Source organism: Rhopalosiphum padi, chromosome 1, assembly GCF_020882245.1.
Source record: "Rhopalosiphum padi isolate XX-2018 chromosome 1, ASM2088224v1, whole genome shotgun sequence".
Lineage (NCBI taxonomy): Eukaryota > Metazoa > Arthropoda > Insecta > Hemiptera > Aphididae > Rhopalosiphum > Rhopalosiphum padi.
Genome location: NC_083597.1, coordinates 84,220,255 through 84,239,798, shown reverse-complemented (window position 1 = coordinate 84,239,798; position 19,544 = coordinate 84,220,255). Strand labels below are relative to the sequence as shown.

The following is a 19,544-nucleotide window of genomic DNA, read 5'->3' as shown; positions in this document are numbered from 1 at the left end:
TTATTTTAGTTGTATAAATTATAAATAAGTATTTACCTTCAAATTTTTGTTAGCAATTTACTCAAGCGCAAATTGTGTCTTAAATTTTGGGTAGGTCAATGAATTTTTTTAGCCAACCCGCGGCGACCGCCTTACAGTTCCATACCCCTCTTCATTTAAATTATATATTCTAAAAAACAAACATTTTTTCATCATGTAATTTATTATTAAACAATATAAACCGTCAAACTGATACGGAAATTTTATTATTGCTATTATTCGCTTATTTTCAAAATCTCAGCGATAATTTATATTTTGTAAACAACCCAACATTGTAAAATAGGCGTACACATTTTATATGAACGTTTTTATACAAATGGTGAATAATAAGAAATAACTAACAATTAGAAGCTAAGGTTTTAAATTTAATGCAAACAATTAAAATCTCGAAAATTCACTGTGTGCTTTTTTTTTTACAATTGATAATACACAATACCTATACTATTTTTATTTTAAGTATCATTAATAGGTTTTTATTTAATACAAAAAAAACCACTAAAATCTTCCTCCTTTACCATTATAAAAATGTATAATATACACAATATGATATGTTATTCCTGAAAATTCATACATTTATCAATATAGCCCATATTGATTTAAGTTAGACTTATTTACATGGAGAAGTATGTTATCTTTATGTTTCACTGTGTTTGTCAAATCTATCTAATATTTTAGGTCGCCATTTATTGTTTTAAATAATATTTAATAATATCTGGCAAGTGATATATATTTGCCTGTCTGCGACATGGACTTTAAAATCAAATAATTCTGTAGACATTTATTAAATAGCTGTGCATTTTGGAATTTTACCTACTGGCCCTATAAGGTTATAAATTATAATACTGTCTTTGTTTATTTAACATCATAAAACTCTTGTTTGTGATTCCAAAAATATAACATAAAATTTTATATTAGAAGTAAAAACAAATAATTTTAAAAATACAAGATGAGTTCAACTTCATCAGTCAGTCAGGGATATCTGTTAAATTTTAATACATTATACAATATTATTACAATTTTATAAGATTATTAAAATACACATAATTTACTTAAATAATGGTACCTACCTAAATTCTAAAACGCATATACCTATCTAACATGTAGACTATTCTGTGAGACACTGTGAAATGTGTATGTACTTAATTATAGTTCATTAATAAAAGGTCTATTACCGATGGCGCATCTAATCAAACTGCGTCCCAGTGTGACTCTAATTAAAGTTTTATTAAATGAAATCACTTATCTCCGTAGACTAAATGTTTGATCGATTAATAGGATTTTAACATGATATCAAATGATTATATATTTTTAATTGTATCTAAGTGTTAATTGAGTTTAAATTTTGTATTAATATATATTACATGATATAATATATTAATATGTTACGGTAAATTAAGTTATATCGGATTATAATGTTCTTCGCCCGCCATTATAGGTGTGCACACTGGTGTTGCAGGGTATGCTATAAGAACACTTTAGGGCTGCGAATAATTTCAGTTTTCACTCACAATTTTTATTTTTTCTTACTAAATATAGTTATTACTATTAATAGTTATAATTTACAAGAGAATATCACCTATTAAATGCTATTTCTTATGATATTATTTTAAAATATTTAATTAAGTTATTATTTTTAATATTATTAAATGTATTATTATTATTGTTTTTATCATAACTTTTAGAAAATTGTGTTTTGTTATGACTAAATTTGTTTTTAATCAAAGCATAATGTGTATTGACGTATTGTATAAAATAAATTACATTTTTGCCAAATACATTTTCAAGACTGAAGAAAAAGTGCTATTATTATTATGTGAATGCTCTTTTCTTAAAGCTTAATGCTTATACACATATAAATAAATAATTTTCAGCAACATCTAGTATCTACAATTAAGTTTTGCGCATGCCTATGCCCGTTATTAATGTTATTTGTTTACAAATAAAAGGATTGTCGGACTATAATCGTTGGTGAATAACGTTAATGACCCTATGAAATGTAAAATGTTGATAATAATCCGATTTAATATATTTATGAAATATGATTATATGGTTTGTCTGAGGCTGAACGAAGCAAGTAAACCCATTAATTAATATAGATTAAGAGTAGACTACCAACAAGTTGTGATGTTGAAGTACTAAATGCAATGCATTCGGAATATTATCCGATTTTAAATGTTACTATTTATTGGACTTAATTTTTTTTTGAGGAACTTTGTTTTTTGAAATGTTGTTCCAATATATCATAACTAAAACAGTATAACAATTTCGATACATTGAAAATTATTGGAGCATTACTCAATTTTGTTGGAGTTCATTTTCGCCAGTAGAATATTTTTTTTAGAATTTTTGTGATTCACTTCAACAGAACAAAATAAGTTTCAAATAAATTGGTCTTGGAGGTGTCAGCTTCACAAATCACAATTAACATGAATATGTATAGTTCATATTGTTTATAATGATAATTATCTAGGTATATATTTGGTTAATAGTTCCGCTTAAGGTGATCACATTGGTTTAGATCATTTTGATTCTATTAACCGGTCAATTGCATAAAACATTTTTTTTAAGTATGTGTAATTTGTATGTATTTAAATGCTTGTAATACTTTTAATACTTGTATATAGTTTGAACATGAAAAATAAATCGTTCGTTTTGTTAAGTTACTTTATACTTTATTCTGTTCTATTCTAAATTATTTCTAATTCTTGCTAATTCAAAAAATAAATGTGTAGTGAATAGTAAATAAACTATGTAAAATTCAAATTATTTTTAAAATAAGAAGTAAAATAATGTATACGATTTTATATGACCACAGACTATAATTAATCAGTAATAAGTGTCTACTAATTTACTATAGTCCTTAAATGTTATTATGTTGTAATAACTATTTAAAAAAAAAATTTTTTTTAGTATTTAATTTAATTTTTATACATCTAACTATTTTATTTTGTTAGTATTAAATAACAGTATATTAGTATATTGCGTTAATTAATATATCAAGGACAGATTTAAATACATATATTGTACTTGTATTCTGCATAATATACATAAACTATATACTAATGATATCGACTGTATAATATTAAATAGGTCATATAAAATAATAACTATTGATAATTGTTGCACTATAAAATTGTGACTTTATTTTTTATATACCTAATATAATTATATATAATACATATTTAGTAAAAACTAAAAACGTAGGTACTATATTCATGTTAACTTATTATTCTTATGTAGGTTTTGGGCGTTATATTATTAAAATATGTTGTATTTCGTATTAATTTTAACGATTCAATTTACATAATATATTGGCTGTCGGTATTCGTATGTGTTCAAATTAAACAGTCGTTGAACTTGTTTTAAATCTTTAGTATTCGGTACTAGGTTCGTTAATAATGCTGTAGTAAAATGATCTTATATTCATATTTCATTATTGGTAGCTCCTGTGGTTTTAATATAATATTCTTTTATTATTATTAATATATCAACTTACTATCATCAATGTCATTAAACATTATCATTTTATTTAAAACTTATTGAATGCACATTTGTGGTCAAAATATTATAAGTCTTCTAATTTTGTTTTTTAATTTAAGTAATTTGTTAATTTAAAAAATAAAACAATGTTGTAAGATCACAGTAAACGGCTTTGTAAGCTAACAATAATAGTAACAAATCATCAAATTTTAATACGGTTATTTGAATTAGGTATTTAATTAATTTTTATTTATTCTTGTTCTTATTTAAAACATGCTACTATAAGTACTATTTTTATTATTTTTATTCATATTATACACGAGAATTAACTAACTGATCATTAATTAAATTGTACATGTGTAAAAATAATGTATTAATATTTAATACATTTGTATAATTGTTTTTTAAAAATATTTTCAGTAATATAAAATTTTTATTATTTTCTTAAATTAATTTATTATCTTTTAAAACATTGTTGTTTGACTGAGAAATATTTGGTGGTACAGTGTTTATCAACATTATAATTTATAACTGACTGAATAATTTATCCTTTTTACATGTAAACACGTTAGCAAAATACTTATAAAGATTTGTGTCAGAGTTTAAAAAATATTAATTAACGCAAATTATTTACAATCTTGTTCATTACTTCATTAGGTACAAAAATGGTAATGTGTTATATTACTATATATTTCTAATTGTAGTATTTTCGGTAGTTTACTGTTTAATAATATGTTAATATTTGATAATCATGCTATACGTATAATAGGTTGTTAAATGCATTTTAAGTCATACTATATTTTAAATTGATGACTAAAAAATTAAGATTGTTTTTTATACTGTAAATTTTATCTTTTCTATTAATTATTGGATTTTGGATCTAGCTAAGCGTATATATATGGCTTTATAATTTGAGAATTTTTTAGGTAATCATATAGGTTTACATATTATAAAATGTGATAATAACCAAAGGTAAATTATTATTATTATCTATGTTTTTTTGTCTCAGCTATAAATAAAATATATTAGTATTAGACATATATTTAATTTTGACAATTTTGTAATATTTTCATTAAATTAATGTACCTTATTAATGTGGTAATATGTACCTAGTTAGTAATTATTAACTTTAAAAGCATATACTACTCATTATTTTATCTCTGACTGAATATTTTATGGTATACATATCTAGTTTATAATCCTTGTATATTTGTATGCGAGATTATAGAGTGTACACCTACTATAAAAATAATAAAAGATATTTTTAGATAAACAATTTTTTACGTCTATATGATATCTACTAATAGCTAAGCTAAGTGTTATTGAATTTATTGTTAATCTTCCATCTTTTTATTATTTCTGCACATTTATATTTTAAAATTAAGTAAAATAAAAACGTATTATTTTGTTCCATAAATGATTACCTAATAATATTCAGATTGTCCTCAATGCATGAGCCGGCTCTGGTCTTTTTCATTTTCGAATCGAAAAAGCGCCTAAAGTTTATCCTGCTCTAATTCTTGTCTCTTTGTATAAATTATACTAGTTTCAATAAACAACTCTAGAAACAGATGATACATTCAAATCGATTTTATAAGTTATTATACTTTGTTTTCAATTAACCACTCTGACACTACAACAACAGTCATTAAGTTAGGCTATTACAACATTCTCATGCTAAAATGAGTTTTATAAAAATTTGAATAGCATTTCGTGTGGTGTTAGTTATAGGTTTCTTTGGTATCGATTAAAGCCGCCTAAAACTAAAATAATATTTTTTTTTTATTAGCTTGTTTTGTGTATGAAGATTTTAACCCCCTCCTACTCTCACAAATTTAAAATTCAGTTAATCTCCTCATTTGGCACGTAAAAAATTAGTGAGAGTATTTTATAATATCTACTGTATTTGTTTTTATAATATCTTTTATTAACAAAAAAAAATGTATAAATATTCAAAATCACTAATCAGTTCATTTTTTGTAGAGCACCCTGTATTATGTTACGTTGGTTCTGAGTTTTATAATAATATAGGTATAGATATAGCTACTTTATACCGTATACGTAACAAATAACGATTAATAAGCATTATCTAATAGTTTATTCGATGTATATTAATGAATGATAATAATCCTATATTAGCACTTAACACACAACTATCGAATTCACTTTAGAAATAATAAAATAAGAAAACATTTAATAAAATATATAAACATGTGTACGTATAATTTAATATAAAAATCTATTATCTTATATTTAATATACTGGATTTGGAAAAAGAACATTAGGAAAAATAAAAAAAGTAACGTTCCTTGAAATGGTTAAAATCAACTTAACTTTTGTTTAAACTTTAAAGGTTCACACCAAACACTGGACTTAAATAAATAATTGTAATTTAAAAATTTATATTTTTTTAAAATTTTAATTGCTAAAACTTGCAAATATAATAGGTACAAGGTTTTTGATTAGCAGTTCAGTCTGAAATCTAAAATTCTAAAAAAATATTTAAATATGCATTTTTTTCTTGACATTTTTGATCAAATTTGAATTTATTTTTATATTCAAATTAAGAATTACGATTTTAGTTATTTTACTATTTAAAAATATAATCGTGGGTGCTTGAAACTTTTATGTACATTATTAAATTATATAATATATATAATGACATTTAGATTAATTTTATCCTTATTTGATAGGTACTTATTATACCACGAAACTATTCACACCGTTCTACTGTAATAAGTCGGCATTGGTTCCATAAAAAAAAAATTATATAAGAATATATGATATAAATATTCTATTATAACAATTAAATATCAATAATATAAACAAATGTAATGTTTTTGGCGTTTTTGCTAAAATTTATTCAACTTACCATACTATTTTTAATCAATAATAATAACATTTATTACTATAGTGGAAATATAAATATATAGCATAAAATATGTTTATAGTAAAAAAAACCAACAGACGATTTCACTCATCAGAATTTTTTACCTAATATAGATACCTACTACGATTTATCATCAAATTCAAATTTAATGCGTACATTATGATGACTTATCCAATGACGAGGACACGAGGTTTACTTGATAACTATTGTATAGAATAGTAATTAACTACCTTTCCCCCTTTTTGTGTTCGTTTTTTATATATTATTTGCATTATTTGTAATCATTACACATATTAATATGAGCAACAATATTTTTAATAGGTTTTATATAATAACATTAAATTAATAAATATTTTATTATCTTTTATTAGTCATTTTATATGTTGCAATAAAGAGTTATTTTCAAAAAAAATTGAAAATACATGGAAAACAATAAAATGGTGAATAAAATTCACCAAAAATACTAAAAAATGAATCTAAAGCATTAAATTCCTTAAAATGCTGTTTGAAATTGTTCCATTAGATTTTATATTATTCAATGAATCAAATTTCTATAGATACGAGAAACGCATATTAGAGAAAAAGAAAAAAATTCAAATGCATCAAGTTCCGGGACCATATAGTTATAAATAATAATCACGAATAAAATAATTTCTTAATTACCTGCGAATTAATACAATATGTACTTGCACCTAAGTAAATAGTGTACATGGACACATGGTACATAGTGTATCACATATTAAAAATATTACACGATTAGAAGGGATTATTTTTTCATTTTTAACTATTTAATAACCGTTTATTTTCTTCGAGTTTATCCAATAACTAGAATCTAGTATTTAATTTAGCTGTTAACTATAATTATTATTTATTGATTATAGAAGAAATATTATACGATGAGAAAAAAGAATAATTATTTGCGTAATCTTAATAAAATAATAAGTAATATGATTTCACATTTACTATCTATAGTATTTTAGTATACACATTGATTGTCAACATAAGCGGATGGCGATGCTGTACAGAATTGAGAATATATGTGATAGGTAATAATAAAGTATAAATAACGTAATAAAATATATTGATGATTAAATTACAATGCATTGATAGGTACCTACCATATCTTTTGTAAAGTGTTGAATAAAGAATTTTAAGAAACAATTGTCATACAGAATATGGTACAATAAGTATGGATTAAAATTAAAACACAGTAATATATAACAAAATGATGAATCGTAAGTTATAGTTCCGGATATGTGCCGAACCTCAAATCTCATACCTATATTAATTTTTATAATATAATATATAATTCTAGATGTATGACGATATAAATTTATTTATTCGAAATATGAAAAAATTAATTTAGTTTAAAAATCTATAATAAGTTAAATCATAACTGTTGATATTATAAAGGATCCAAATAGTAGATAAAATATTAAATAACCAAATAATTTATGATTAGTTATTATTTATTACCATTATTATTATTATCGTATCTTATAGACTGTAGTAGTAACTGTTAATTACCAAATATTTTATTACGTATACATTGAAAATAATTATAAAACAATTTAAAATTAGCAAATATCATATTGTGGAATATGCAGACCCCTGCTTTTAAAAAAATGATTAAACAATTTTTTTGCTCCAGACCTTATAGTATACTATAGATATTAAAAATGTAAAATTTTAAAATAAAAATTTTTTTTTTAGAAAACTGGGATTGGATTTAGTTCCTAGGTGTGGTGCCGAGATGGTTGATCCAGCTACAATGAGTGCCGTAGAGCTTTACAAAGTCGTATGTATATTTATTTTAGTAATGCAATAATTAGGTACCTATCTATATTTAATTATTTGTAGACGTATAACTTTTCTCTTTATGAATTTCAGCATGTTCAAAGTTCGGAAAACATTCAAGGTGTATCGGTTAGTATTTTATTATACTATTATTATATATAGTTATTTAATATATATTAATAATGAATTTATTACAATTTTAGGCACGAGGGACGATAAGAAGACCTAAAGATACATCTAAAATTCAAACACGTCATATGTTTATGTGTATGCGAGACTTTGGTTACCATATTGGGGAAGAAACCGAAGTATATTTTTCACTCTACGATGCCAAAAACTTTAAATTCATCAGGCAAGTTTTATATTTGTTATTTATAACTTATATTAACATGAAAATATATTAATTTATTCGTGCGTGTTTCATAATCGCTGTATATTAATCACATTGTTTTTGAAAATTTCCAGTGAACGATTTTTAGTAAAAATTTCTAAAGAAGGCTTTTCCAATTATATTGAAAAATTACACAATAATTGTACGATTTTTACGGTAAGTTATGAATATCTTGCGAATTATCATTCTTTATTCTTATGTTTGTTTTAATAATGTACTAAATATATATACGCCCGACTATACTTCGTCTGTATAATAGGAACTCGGGCTGCAGGACTTGTCGCGCGATCTTTACATCGTAGCTCACGTAATGCGCATCGGTAAAATGGTGTACTCCGAGTCGTCCAAAAAAGTGTCTCTGTCGTCGTCGTCGTCGTCATCGTCAGCGCAGACACCGGTGTCCTATTTCAAACGTCCGCTGGGGGTTGCAGTCCTGAATATCGGCGAAATGCTGACCTCGAACAACAGCGGCGGCAGCGACGAGCGGGAATTCACGTTCCGCGTGTTCCAGACGGACGAAAAGGACTTCTGTCAGCTGCACGACACACTGATCCGGAAACAGAACAGCAAGTACAGCCCGCTGTCCAGCCACCCCAACTACGGTATCGTCATATCACTACGGATATTAGACGGTGACCTACGACAGGTGCGTGAAGAAAACCCACTGGCGTTCAAAAACGTGTCGACCACGAAAAAAATGGGTTTCCCCGACGTGATAATGCCAGGACACGTGAGGAACGACTTGTACCTGACCTTGGAGAGAGGCGAGTTCGAAAAGGGCGGCAAGTCGACTGGCAAGAACATTGAAGTATCTGTTGTCGTCCTCGACTACGAGGGTAACGTTGTCCCGGATTGCATATGGGGCGCATCGGGAACGGACTCGTTCGCCGAATACCGTTCGATGATTGTTTATCATCACAATGCTCCGTGTTGGATGGAGACCATTCGGCTGGCCGTGCCCATTGAGAAGTACAACATCGCGCACATACGCTTCGAGTACAGGCACTGTTCTAGTAAGTCATGCACGTTACAATCATTAAAATATAATTTAAACACAACCATTTTATGTTTACTAATTAGTACGTATACAGAGTGATTCTTTTATCATTAAACACTCATTACTTCAAACTGTTGACTTTTTCACAATTTTTTTGTTCAACATTTTTAGTTTCATGCTTTTCTAAAACTATATAACATTTTTATTTTTTTCACTCTTATATTTAATAGTGAAATCACTATCAACTTTTGATTTTCAAATGGCAATCTAAATTTAAAATGTTATATAACAGTAGGGCATTTTTTTAATGAATCTTAATGTTAAAATTACTATTTTTCATTTAACGGTTAGTGAGTTATAGCCGCTCAAAGTTGGGTGGTTTGAGGTTTTTAGATGTTCGTCCTACAGATTATTACCGCTGTGAGGCGTTGGTAACTACAGGTACAAAGTTCATCACTGCGTTGATAATCGATTATCGATAACGAGTTTATTACATATGAAAATACTATGTACCTCTTATTATTATCTGTTACCAGTTGACTACTGGTCTTCAGAAACAAGAAGCATTATAAAAACCGAAAACTGCCCAACTTTGAAAAGCTATCTACGTATCTCGCTAAAAAATTAACGATAAATAATAATTTGTATAACGTTAAAATTCATAAAAAAATTATCCCTATTAATTTAGTATATTTTAAATATAAGTATAAGTTGCCATTTGAAAAACAAAAGTTGATATTGGCTTCACTATTAAATAAAAAGGTAAAAATATTAAATATTTCATACAATTTGAGAATGGAATGAAACAAAATATTTAAAAAGAAAAAATGAAAAAAAGTCAATAGGTATGATGAAATAATGAGTGTTTAATGATAAAAGAATCACTCTGTATATGTTTATGTCCATGCGCTGGACATAAAAAAATTATCACCCCGCCAACAAATGGAAATCGCCGATAATGTGATCAATAAATCAATATTTTAATAGGTTTTTACTATACTTGACACTTGTAATACTTAGTATTAAATTAAAAATAAAATAATATAATATAAAATAATTGTAGACCTATACTAGGAAGTATCTAATAAAATGTATTTACAATAAATAATAGTAACATAATTTAAAAAATATATAATATAATATGTCATATCTATAATTAATTTTAACAGATATAACCGCAATATATAGTCTATATAGACCACCATTCACCAATATAAAATTATTATATTTTTATAATAATTATCATTTAATATTATTTATTATAAATAGTATAATATTATATTACATGTTATTTTTATTTAAAAATAAATGTATAATAGTTACTATAACTAGTAAAGTAGTAATAAATAATTTATTATAGCAGTATTGATAATCTGTTAATCTGTTTAAGCATTATAGGTTTGCTTTAATATTTTGAAATTCGTTCATTTCAATAGATTCACTTTGACAATATTAATATTAGTCATTATTCAATTCAATAATGTATGATAAGTAATAAGGATTAATAATATATATTAAAATAAATACAATTTTACTTTAAAAAAAAAATAATTATAATGCTAATTTTATAATACAAAAATATTATATTTTATTACCGTACTTGGTAGGTGCTTCATGATTTAAACTTTCAAGTACATTCATTATTCTACATTAATTTTGATTAGCTTTACTTTTATTAATATGCTTAATTATTATTAAACATTACTAATCAGCATAATGATGATATAGGTACCTATTGCAAAATTGAATGAATGTTTATCTATTGAAAATATAGATAAAATGTTTACAAATTTAAAAAGTTTTTTCCCCAACGTACCTATGAATTTAAGTTGTACGGATTGCTGTAGGTATTTATTAAAAAAATCTACTTGACGTTTGCGTTTCTAGCTCGCGACAAAGCGGATAACAAAAAACTGTTCGGCATATCGTTCGCGCGGCTGATGGAACCCGAAGAGGCTACGCTGCAAGACGGCATTCACGAATTGTTTGTCTACCGTTGCGACGAGCGCACCAAACTTCACCCCGATGACTACTTAGGTCTAGCCGCTAGTGTACACGAATCATCTACTTGGAGCAGTTCACCGGAACCTGGTTCTGTGTTCTCGTGCAGCCATAAAGAAATAGTGACGATTCGCACAATGTTGTGTTCAACAAAATTGACGCAAAACGGTACCTAACCATCTGAATTATATTATGATACGAATGTCAAACATTATTATAGATGACAGCTTATTATTTCGACTTGTCTCGTTAAAACTGCGTCTGGAAAATTCGATACTGCACGTTTCAAATTCGTGTTGCCCAGTTTGCCCACTCAAACATAGAGACCGGTTTTCTTTTAGTCTAAACGTTTTAACATTTTATTCAAATAAATCTGATTAGAAGACATCGTGGTATTTTATCGGATTTTGTTTTGTTTTATGAATAAAAAGTAGTTACTGCAATATTTATGTTTTCAGTGGATTTGTTGTCATTATTGCAATGGAAAGAACACCCTCATCGGATTCAAGAAGCCCTGACGCGAGCTTTACGGCTGGACGGAGAAGAACTTGTGAAGTTCTTGCAAGACATATTGGACGCTCTCTTCTCGATGTTTTCGACAGACGATGGCAATTCAACCATCCACTCTGGACTTGTATTTCACGTTCTAGTCAGCATTTTTAGTTTGCTTTATGACAGTAAATTTGAACATTTTAAACCAGTGATGAATGCTTACATCAAAGAACATTTTGCCGCAGCTTTAGTATATAAGTAATTTCCTGATTATATAAATGACAAATACCATAGACATATAATAAATTATTATATGCCTACGGGCTATGACAAATACAGTTTTATGACAAAAATTGTTTCATTGATTAAATTGAAAATAAAATTATTTATTAAATAATACATTTTTTCCTATTTTATGTTTAGAGGGTTATTAAGTAGCGTCCAACATTGTGCTGAGCTAGTTATGTCAACAGACCGCCAAGAGCCGATACAAAAATGTTTCCGTTCATTAGAATATATTTTCAAATTTGTTATTCAGTCTCGCCTATTATTTTCTCGTGCAACTGGTGGCCAGTTTGAAGATAGTTTCCGTTATGATGTACATCGTGTGTTTGCTTCATTGGACAAAATGCTGTGTTCATCTTTTGAAATGATTTTACCTACTCAAGTAAAAAAAAATATATTATTATTTATAATTATTCAAATAATCAAATTAGTATATAACTATTATTTTTCCTCATAGATTGCATTATTGCAAAGTGCAAGTGCTGTGTTTGACCAGTTAGTTCAAGTGTTACCAGTCATTGAGGTAGCCAAACTTGGAGTATCCATGTTAGATTGCTTGCCATCTCGTGATCTACCTACACCATTAACCCAAGCTAAATTAGGTGCTATTAAAGATTTGGTAGCTGGAAAGGTGTTTAAAGATGACGGTAATACATGAAATATTTCTTTAAATTAATTGTAACTAGATATGCATTTTTATTTTGTGTATTAAGGCTTGTAAACAAGATTTCTTTCTTATTTAAAATATTTGTATGAATAAACTTTTGATATACTATACTATATTTTTGTTTTTCTGTGTTATATTTTAGAAGCAAGAAATTTGTTATTGATAACAATATGTAAACATCTAAGACACCATATCAGCGCTAGAGAAGAAATTCAACTTTGTACAGATATTCTAGGAGAAATTTTAACATTTCTATTCCATTTAAATCGTTCCCACGACAGTAGCAAGGTCAACATATGTTTTCGCCGCGATTTAGAAATACTGAGTCTTAGTACATTAGACATGTTAATTGAAACATGTCTTATTGTAATTGATAGAATGGTGTCTGTATTGGTAAGTTATATTTAGTTTTTATTATGAATTAATATTAAATACTATTATAGTATTATTAATTTATAAATATTATAAAATTTTATTTTTCAGGCTAATATGGTTGCATGCTTAATTTCTTTATTACAACTTCTTGATGATTATCATTATAAACGACTTTGGGAAGAATTAGGTGATCGTAAACCATTAAAAGATTTTCTATTAAGAGCATTTTTATTGTTTAGACATCTAATTAAACATGATGTATTTCCAACTGATTGGATGGTTATAAAAATGACTACTAACAATGTAATTCTAGCAGCTTTACAACAATTAGCAAAACCACTAGTGTTTTGCTTCTTAGAGACATGGCCACATTTTGATTACCAAGTTTGGTCCACTTATTTTAAATTAGCTGTTGCATTTCTCACTCAACCAGCTCTTCAGTTGGAAACATTCACTATTGTGAAACGAACAAAGATTATTGAAAAGTATGGTGATATGAGAGTACTTATGGGATATCAAATACTGTCTGTATGGTCTAAGCTTGGTAAAAAAAAAATTGTTTGTTTTTTAAAATAATTCTAATAAACTAAATTATAATTTAATAGGTGACCACAAGATAAATTTTATACCATCCATGGTGGGACCATTTCTAAAAGTAACTTTGGTGCCAGAAGCTGAATTACGTAAGGCTACACTTCATATATTTTTTGATATGATGGAATGTGAACAACGAGCTCGAGGCAATTTCAAAGAAGTTGAATCAGAACTTATTGACAAATTAGATTATTTGATTAGTGAAAACAAAGGTGACGATGAGTATCGACAACTTTTCAATACTATGTAAGTTTTTTACGATTTTAAAAATAAAATCCAAGACAATTAATTGATATAGATAATTGTTTTGTATATGCTGCGTATAGGGAAAATTTAAGTATAGTGTAAGTCCAATGAAACTTGAGAAAAATAAAAAATTTAACTACATTTTTGGTATGATTTTATAGACTATTAGAGAGAGTACATCAAGAAGAACAGGATGGAAGTTGGCAAGAAACTGGTTCAGTGTTCATTCATTCTGTTACACGTTTATTAGAACGACTATTAGATTATAGGAGTGTGATGCGCGGTGATGATAATCGTGACAAACGTATGTCATGTACAGTGAACTTGTTGAATTTCTACAAAAATGAATTTGATAGAAAAGAAATGTACTTAAGATATATTTATAAACTTCATGATTTGCACGTTTCTGCTGATAATTTTACTGAGGCTGGATTTACATTAAAACTTTATGCTGATCAACTAACTTGGACAGATGGACCAGTACTACAAGGTGATCCAGCGACTTCAATTTGTCAATGGCAAAGAAAAGAACAGCTATATCATGAAATTATACAATACTTCGATAAAGGAAAAGTAAGTATAAAAACGTCAAAAGTTAAGCTTTATTATTTTATCATAAAATTTAAATAAATAAAATTTTTATGTAATTATTGTTGCAGTGTTGGGAAAAAGGACTACCTCTATTAAAAGAGTTATCAGATTTCTATGAGAAACGACTATTTGATTACACTAGATTAAGTGCAGTATTGAAAACACAAGCCAAATTCTATGACAATATTCTGACTCAATTACGACCTGAACCAGAATATTTTAAAGTTGGATTTTATGGACAAGGATTTCCACTTTTTGTTCGGGTATATTATTAATTTACTTATGAATAGGATGTTATATCCGCATGTGTTGTCTCTGTCTTACATACATAAATATGGATAATTTTCATTCAGCAGAATTAATTTTGTGATGTTAGCTTTAATATTAGAGCAAATTTACCTACCATCAAATTTAAAGGTAAGAATATTATCTAGGAAATGTCATATGCTTTTATTTATATTATCATTTTAAAGTGAGTTATAACTAAGAAAAATTTTACAACTTTAAATGTTCATAATTTACTTTAAAATGATAATATCAATTAAAGCGTATGAAATTTCCTAGATAATATTCTTACCTTTAAATTTGATGGTAGGTAAATTTACTCTATTATTAAAGCTATCATCACAAAATATGTTCTGCTGAACACAAATTTGCTATAATGCATGTTAGTAAGACAGAGATAACACATGCAGGTATAACATCCTTTTGATACTTAAATATCTTAAATATATAGATATTAATTATAAATAATATTTTTGCAGAATAAAGTTTTTATTTATCGAGGTTTAGAATATGAACGAATGGAAGCTTTTACTCAACGATTGCAAACTGAATTTCCAACTGCCCAACTTTTAACAAAAAATAGTCCACCATCGCAGACAATTTTACAGTCTGATGCTCAATGTAAATTATATTTATTATTAATAAATTATGAAGTCCTAACTTTTAAATTACATTTCAGATATTCAGATTTGCAATGTAAAACCGTTTCCAGACATTGGACCACCTTCTTCTGACAAACCTTTAGCTATGATTCCTGAAAAAGTTGGACGTTTTTATGAAGTAAATGATGTATGCACTTTCCAATTGGATAGACCTATGCACAAAGGTCTGGTAGATCGAGATAATGAATTCAAAAGTCTTTGGCTGGAACGTACTATTTTGATTACTAGTGAACGTCTGCCTGGTATACTTCGATGGTTTGAAGCTATAAGTACAACAACCGAGGAAGTGCCCCCGATTAAATTTGCTTGCGAAACTATAGATTCTGTTAACAAAAATTTAAAACTTATTATTAATCAGTATACAAACGAGCCAAAAAGAAACATTAATCCATTAAGTATGAGACTTCAAGGAACAATTGATGCAAATGTTATGGGTGGTATATCGAAATACCAGTCAGCATTCTTTTCTCAAGACTTTGTTCAAAATAATCCTCAATATTACTCACATGTTTTACATTTAAGCTCATCCATAAATCATCAAGTAGGATAATAAATTTCATCAAGATTAAATGCATAATATTATGTTTTATGTGTTATTTTTTTTTTAGATTGAAATAGTAGAAAATGGACTGTTAATTCATGGTCAATTGGCACCGCCTGAAGTACAGCCTCTTCATCATCGTTTAGTCGAACGTATGGTACAACTGAAACAGAATTTAAGAGCCCCACCTCCACCAGAAAGCATAATAAAGTATAAATAACAGATTACATTATTCAAAAAAATAAAATAAATAAATATGTGTATAACACATTAATTTTATAATTATTTTAGTACCCCATTACCACCAATACCATGTGTATCAATTGATAATAATTTCCATTTTCGTTCTACTGAAGAATATACAAATACCGTTACTTATTTTGATGAGCGACGTGATGAATATGAAGATATATATAGCAAGACATTTGATCTACCAGATGCATGTGCTCCAATAGTTCCACATAGAGAAAATCGGATTAAATCTGAAGGATCCTTACCAAACAATAAGATAAAGTAATAAATCAAAATAATATGATACTTTTATTCATAAAATTATTGTAAATTGTTATGGTAATTTAGAGCTGATCCAAAATCAAATACTTCTTGGAAACCAGGAAGTCCCAATTTGCAAAGGCACTCTGTAGATAGCAATGTGAGAAATTCATGGCCACTTGAAGATAGTTCTCCACCACCATTACCTCCAAGAGGTACCATTTTAATAAAATATTTAATTATTTATTTATTTATTTATTTATTTATTCATTTATTCATTTTTAGCGCCAGAAAGAAGAACCAGTGATGCTCCTCCATTACCACGAAGATTACCTTTGCGCCGTGTAAGTAACATTTCTATTTTAATTATTAGTAAAATGTTTACCTTATTACTATTTAACAATATTATTTTTTCTTAGGATTCTGAAATTACTGATATTATGGATACACCTGTGTTACGTGATTCAGGTTATTCAGAATCTTTACATTCGGCATCATATGAAGAATTTGTACTACCTTCAATTGATAGAGATAAAACACCACCTCCATTGCCGCCTAAGAATATACAATCTCAACCTAATTCTGAGCCAAATGGTATGAATAAAATACAGTAGACTTTCGGTAACTCGAAATTCTTAATATCTCAAATAAATAAAATTCCTCCTCAAATATCAATAATAATTAACATTTAAATAATCATGCTAATTTAAAAATTACTTGAACAATAAATTTTCTTATCCAAATTTAGTATATACATAAATAAAGTGACGAGACAAGTAATACATATTACATACTAAAAATAGTTTATCATTGCGATTATTTTTTGTTTAAAACTTGATTTGTAACCATTATAATAGATTTCAGTAAAGGCAATAAAAGTATGGGAAATTTATTTAAACCATTCAATTGTTTAGAAAAAAGAATTGAGAATAATGTAATAAATAAACAAAAACAATTTATCTTACACTAATTCTTTAAAAATGATAACATTTAAGTAAGTATATAAATGTAAATTTGAATTTTTTAATTAATGTAATTATTTAACTTAATGTAAGCTTCATACATATTTAAAAATAAATATAATATATATAATATTATATATTTTTAAAGATTTTGATTACTCAAAATTTTAGCGAGTAGAATTTTTTTTATTTCTTCATGAACTTTGAATTTCTGAGAGTCTACTGTACCTAAACATTATAAACGGTATATTTTTCAAATACATTTTTATTTTAGAACTCCCAATTTTGGAAAATTACTCTGTTCCTGGAGCAATGAGGCGCTTGGAATCCAGCCCCTAGTCATATACAAGACTCATATTATAGAACTGGTGCCATGATATGCATAAATGTAACTATTATTTAATATGAATTAAGTTATTCTTAAATTATTTTTATACTACATGTCTACATTATTGTATTAATGAGTGTGTTTTGATGTTTTAATTTTATCATATATATTTTAACAGTACTCTTTATGATTTAAGTTAAAAATTAGAATGTAATTTGATCAGTGTTTTTTGTGTGTGTACGAGCATCACTACTTATTCCTATTAATCCTATCCAATTGGCTATTTTCATACACTTAACGATTAGATTTGTTCTATTCTATATAATATGTACCGAATAACAATCAGAAGTGAACAAAATTGTTCATCTGTTTCGACAACATACAAAATTTGTGTTTTTTTTTTCATTTTTGAATATTAATTTTCATTACTTTTATTTAATTTTACTATACACATTAGTTTTATTAACAATTAAAATTTTTAGTTCTTATATTTTATTCACGGGCAAAAATATTTTTATAGTATTATTATTTAATGATTTAAGAAGAAGTCGTTACCAGCATGTGTTTTCAATGTCCAACTTAACATAGGTACTAAAATGTGCATTCAGGAGTTCAAATTTTATATTGTTAGCATAAATATTAGAACGAACTAACCAATAGTTATCAAACTTAAAGCTTAGAAACTAAAAGCATTATATATGTCTTCTTGTTAGTTTTTATACTACATTAATTTTTAAGTAAATTATGAGTACCTATGTACTCTATAATGCTCATTAAAAATGCTCAAAAATTGATTAAAAAATATAAAAAATAGTAAATGAAAGATATTAAAACCAATAACACCAAATTAGATTTTCTCAAATCAAATTTGGTATATTGTATAATTTGTAAGACAGAGACAACACATGCAAGGCGAAGTCCTCTTAAAACAATATATTATTAAATATTATTCTTGTAAAATGTGTTAATTTAAAATATTTTTATTTAATTTGACATTTTAGTATTGTATATTTGTACTACTTGTCTTTTAGCCCATTAACATATTATTATAAAGAACAATGTAGTGTATTAATTAATAATTACTCTTATTGTATGACTGATGTTACCAAATCTGTATACTATGTGTGGGACTGGCTTTTAATTCATACATTAATTTTTTAGTTCTCATGCTCAATCATTTATTTTGTGTGTGTCAATTTTATATTATTATACATTCCAGTCTTCCATGACTATATTAATTATATTATTATAATTTATTTGTATTACATTAGCTATATTATTATAATTTACATCCTCGTAATCCAACTTTATGATGCTCATTATTTATTTATCATGAAAAAATAGATTAGAAATTATTATATAAAAATAAATAATCGATGTACAACAGCCAAAATTGAGTTCTATTTTGAATATTTTGATTATTATATAA

At 26.5% G+C, this 19,544-nt stretch overlaps 1 protein-coding gene across 2 annotated transcripts in view; it reads left to right on the top strand.

The window, feature by feature from the left end:
* Positions 1-19,508, top strand: part of LOC132917319 (dedicator of cytokinesis protein 3) — a 30,529-nt gene extending 11,021 nt beyond the window's left edge. The window contains exons 7-29 of one of the 2 annotated variants that reach the window (XM_060978016.1): positions 8,123-8,207; positions 8,300-8,335; positions 8,410-8,558; positions 8,672-8,753; positions 8,857-9,610; positions 11,482-11,763; positions 12,054-12,345; positions 12,511-12,754; positions 12,830-13,019; positions 13,182-13,432; positions 13,523-13,958; positions 14,020-14,254; positions 14,335-14,352; positions 14,416-14,827; positions 14,914-15,108; positions 15,610-15,751; positions 15,810-16,333; positions 16,401-16,543; positions 16,625-16,846; positions 16,913-17,040; positions 17,111-17,169; positions 17,245-17,419; positions 18,062-19,508. In XM_060978016.1, coding sequence (XP_060833999.1) covers positions 8,123-8,207; positions 8,300-8,335; positions 8,410-8,558; positions 8,672-8,753; positions 8,857-9,610; positions 11,482-11,763; positions 12,054-12,345; positions 12,511-12,754; positions 12,830-13,019; positions 13,182-13,432; positions 13,523-13,958; positions 14,020-14,254; positions 14,335-14,352; positions 14,416-14,827; positions 14,914-15,108; positions 15,610-15,751; positions 15,810-16,333; positions 16,401-16,543; positions 16,625-16,846; positions 16,913-17,040; positions 17,111-17,169; positions 17,245-17,419; positions 18,062-18,126 — 5,119 coding nt within the window. In that variant the 3' untranslated portion in view covers positions 18,127-19,508. The remainder of the gene's footprint in view (positions 1-8,122; positions 8,208-8,299; positions 8,336-8,409; positions 8,559-8,671; positions 8,754-8,856; positions 9,611-11,481; positions 11,764-12,053; positions 12,346-12,510; positions 12,755-12,829; positions 13,020-13,181; positions 13,433-13,522; positions 13,959-14,019; positions 14,255-14,334; positions 14,353-14,415; positions 14,828-14,913; positions 15,109-15,609; positions 15,752-15,809; positions 16,334-16,400; positions 16,544-16,624; positions 16,847-16,912; positions 17,041-17,110; positions 17,170-17,244; positions 17,420-18,061) is intronic. The other variant, XM_060978017.1, reaches the window with a different exon arrangement.
* The last annotated feature ends 36 nt before the right edge of the window (positions 19,509-19,544 follow it).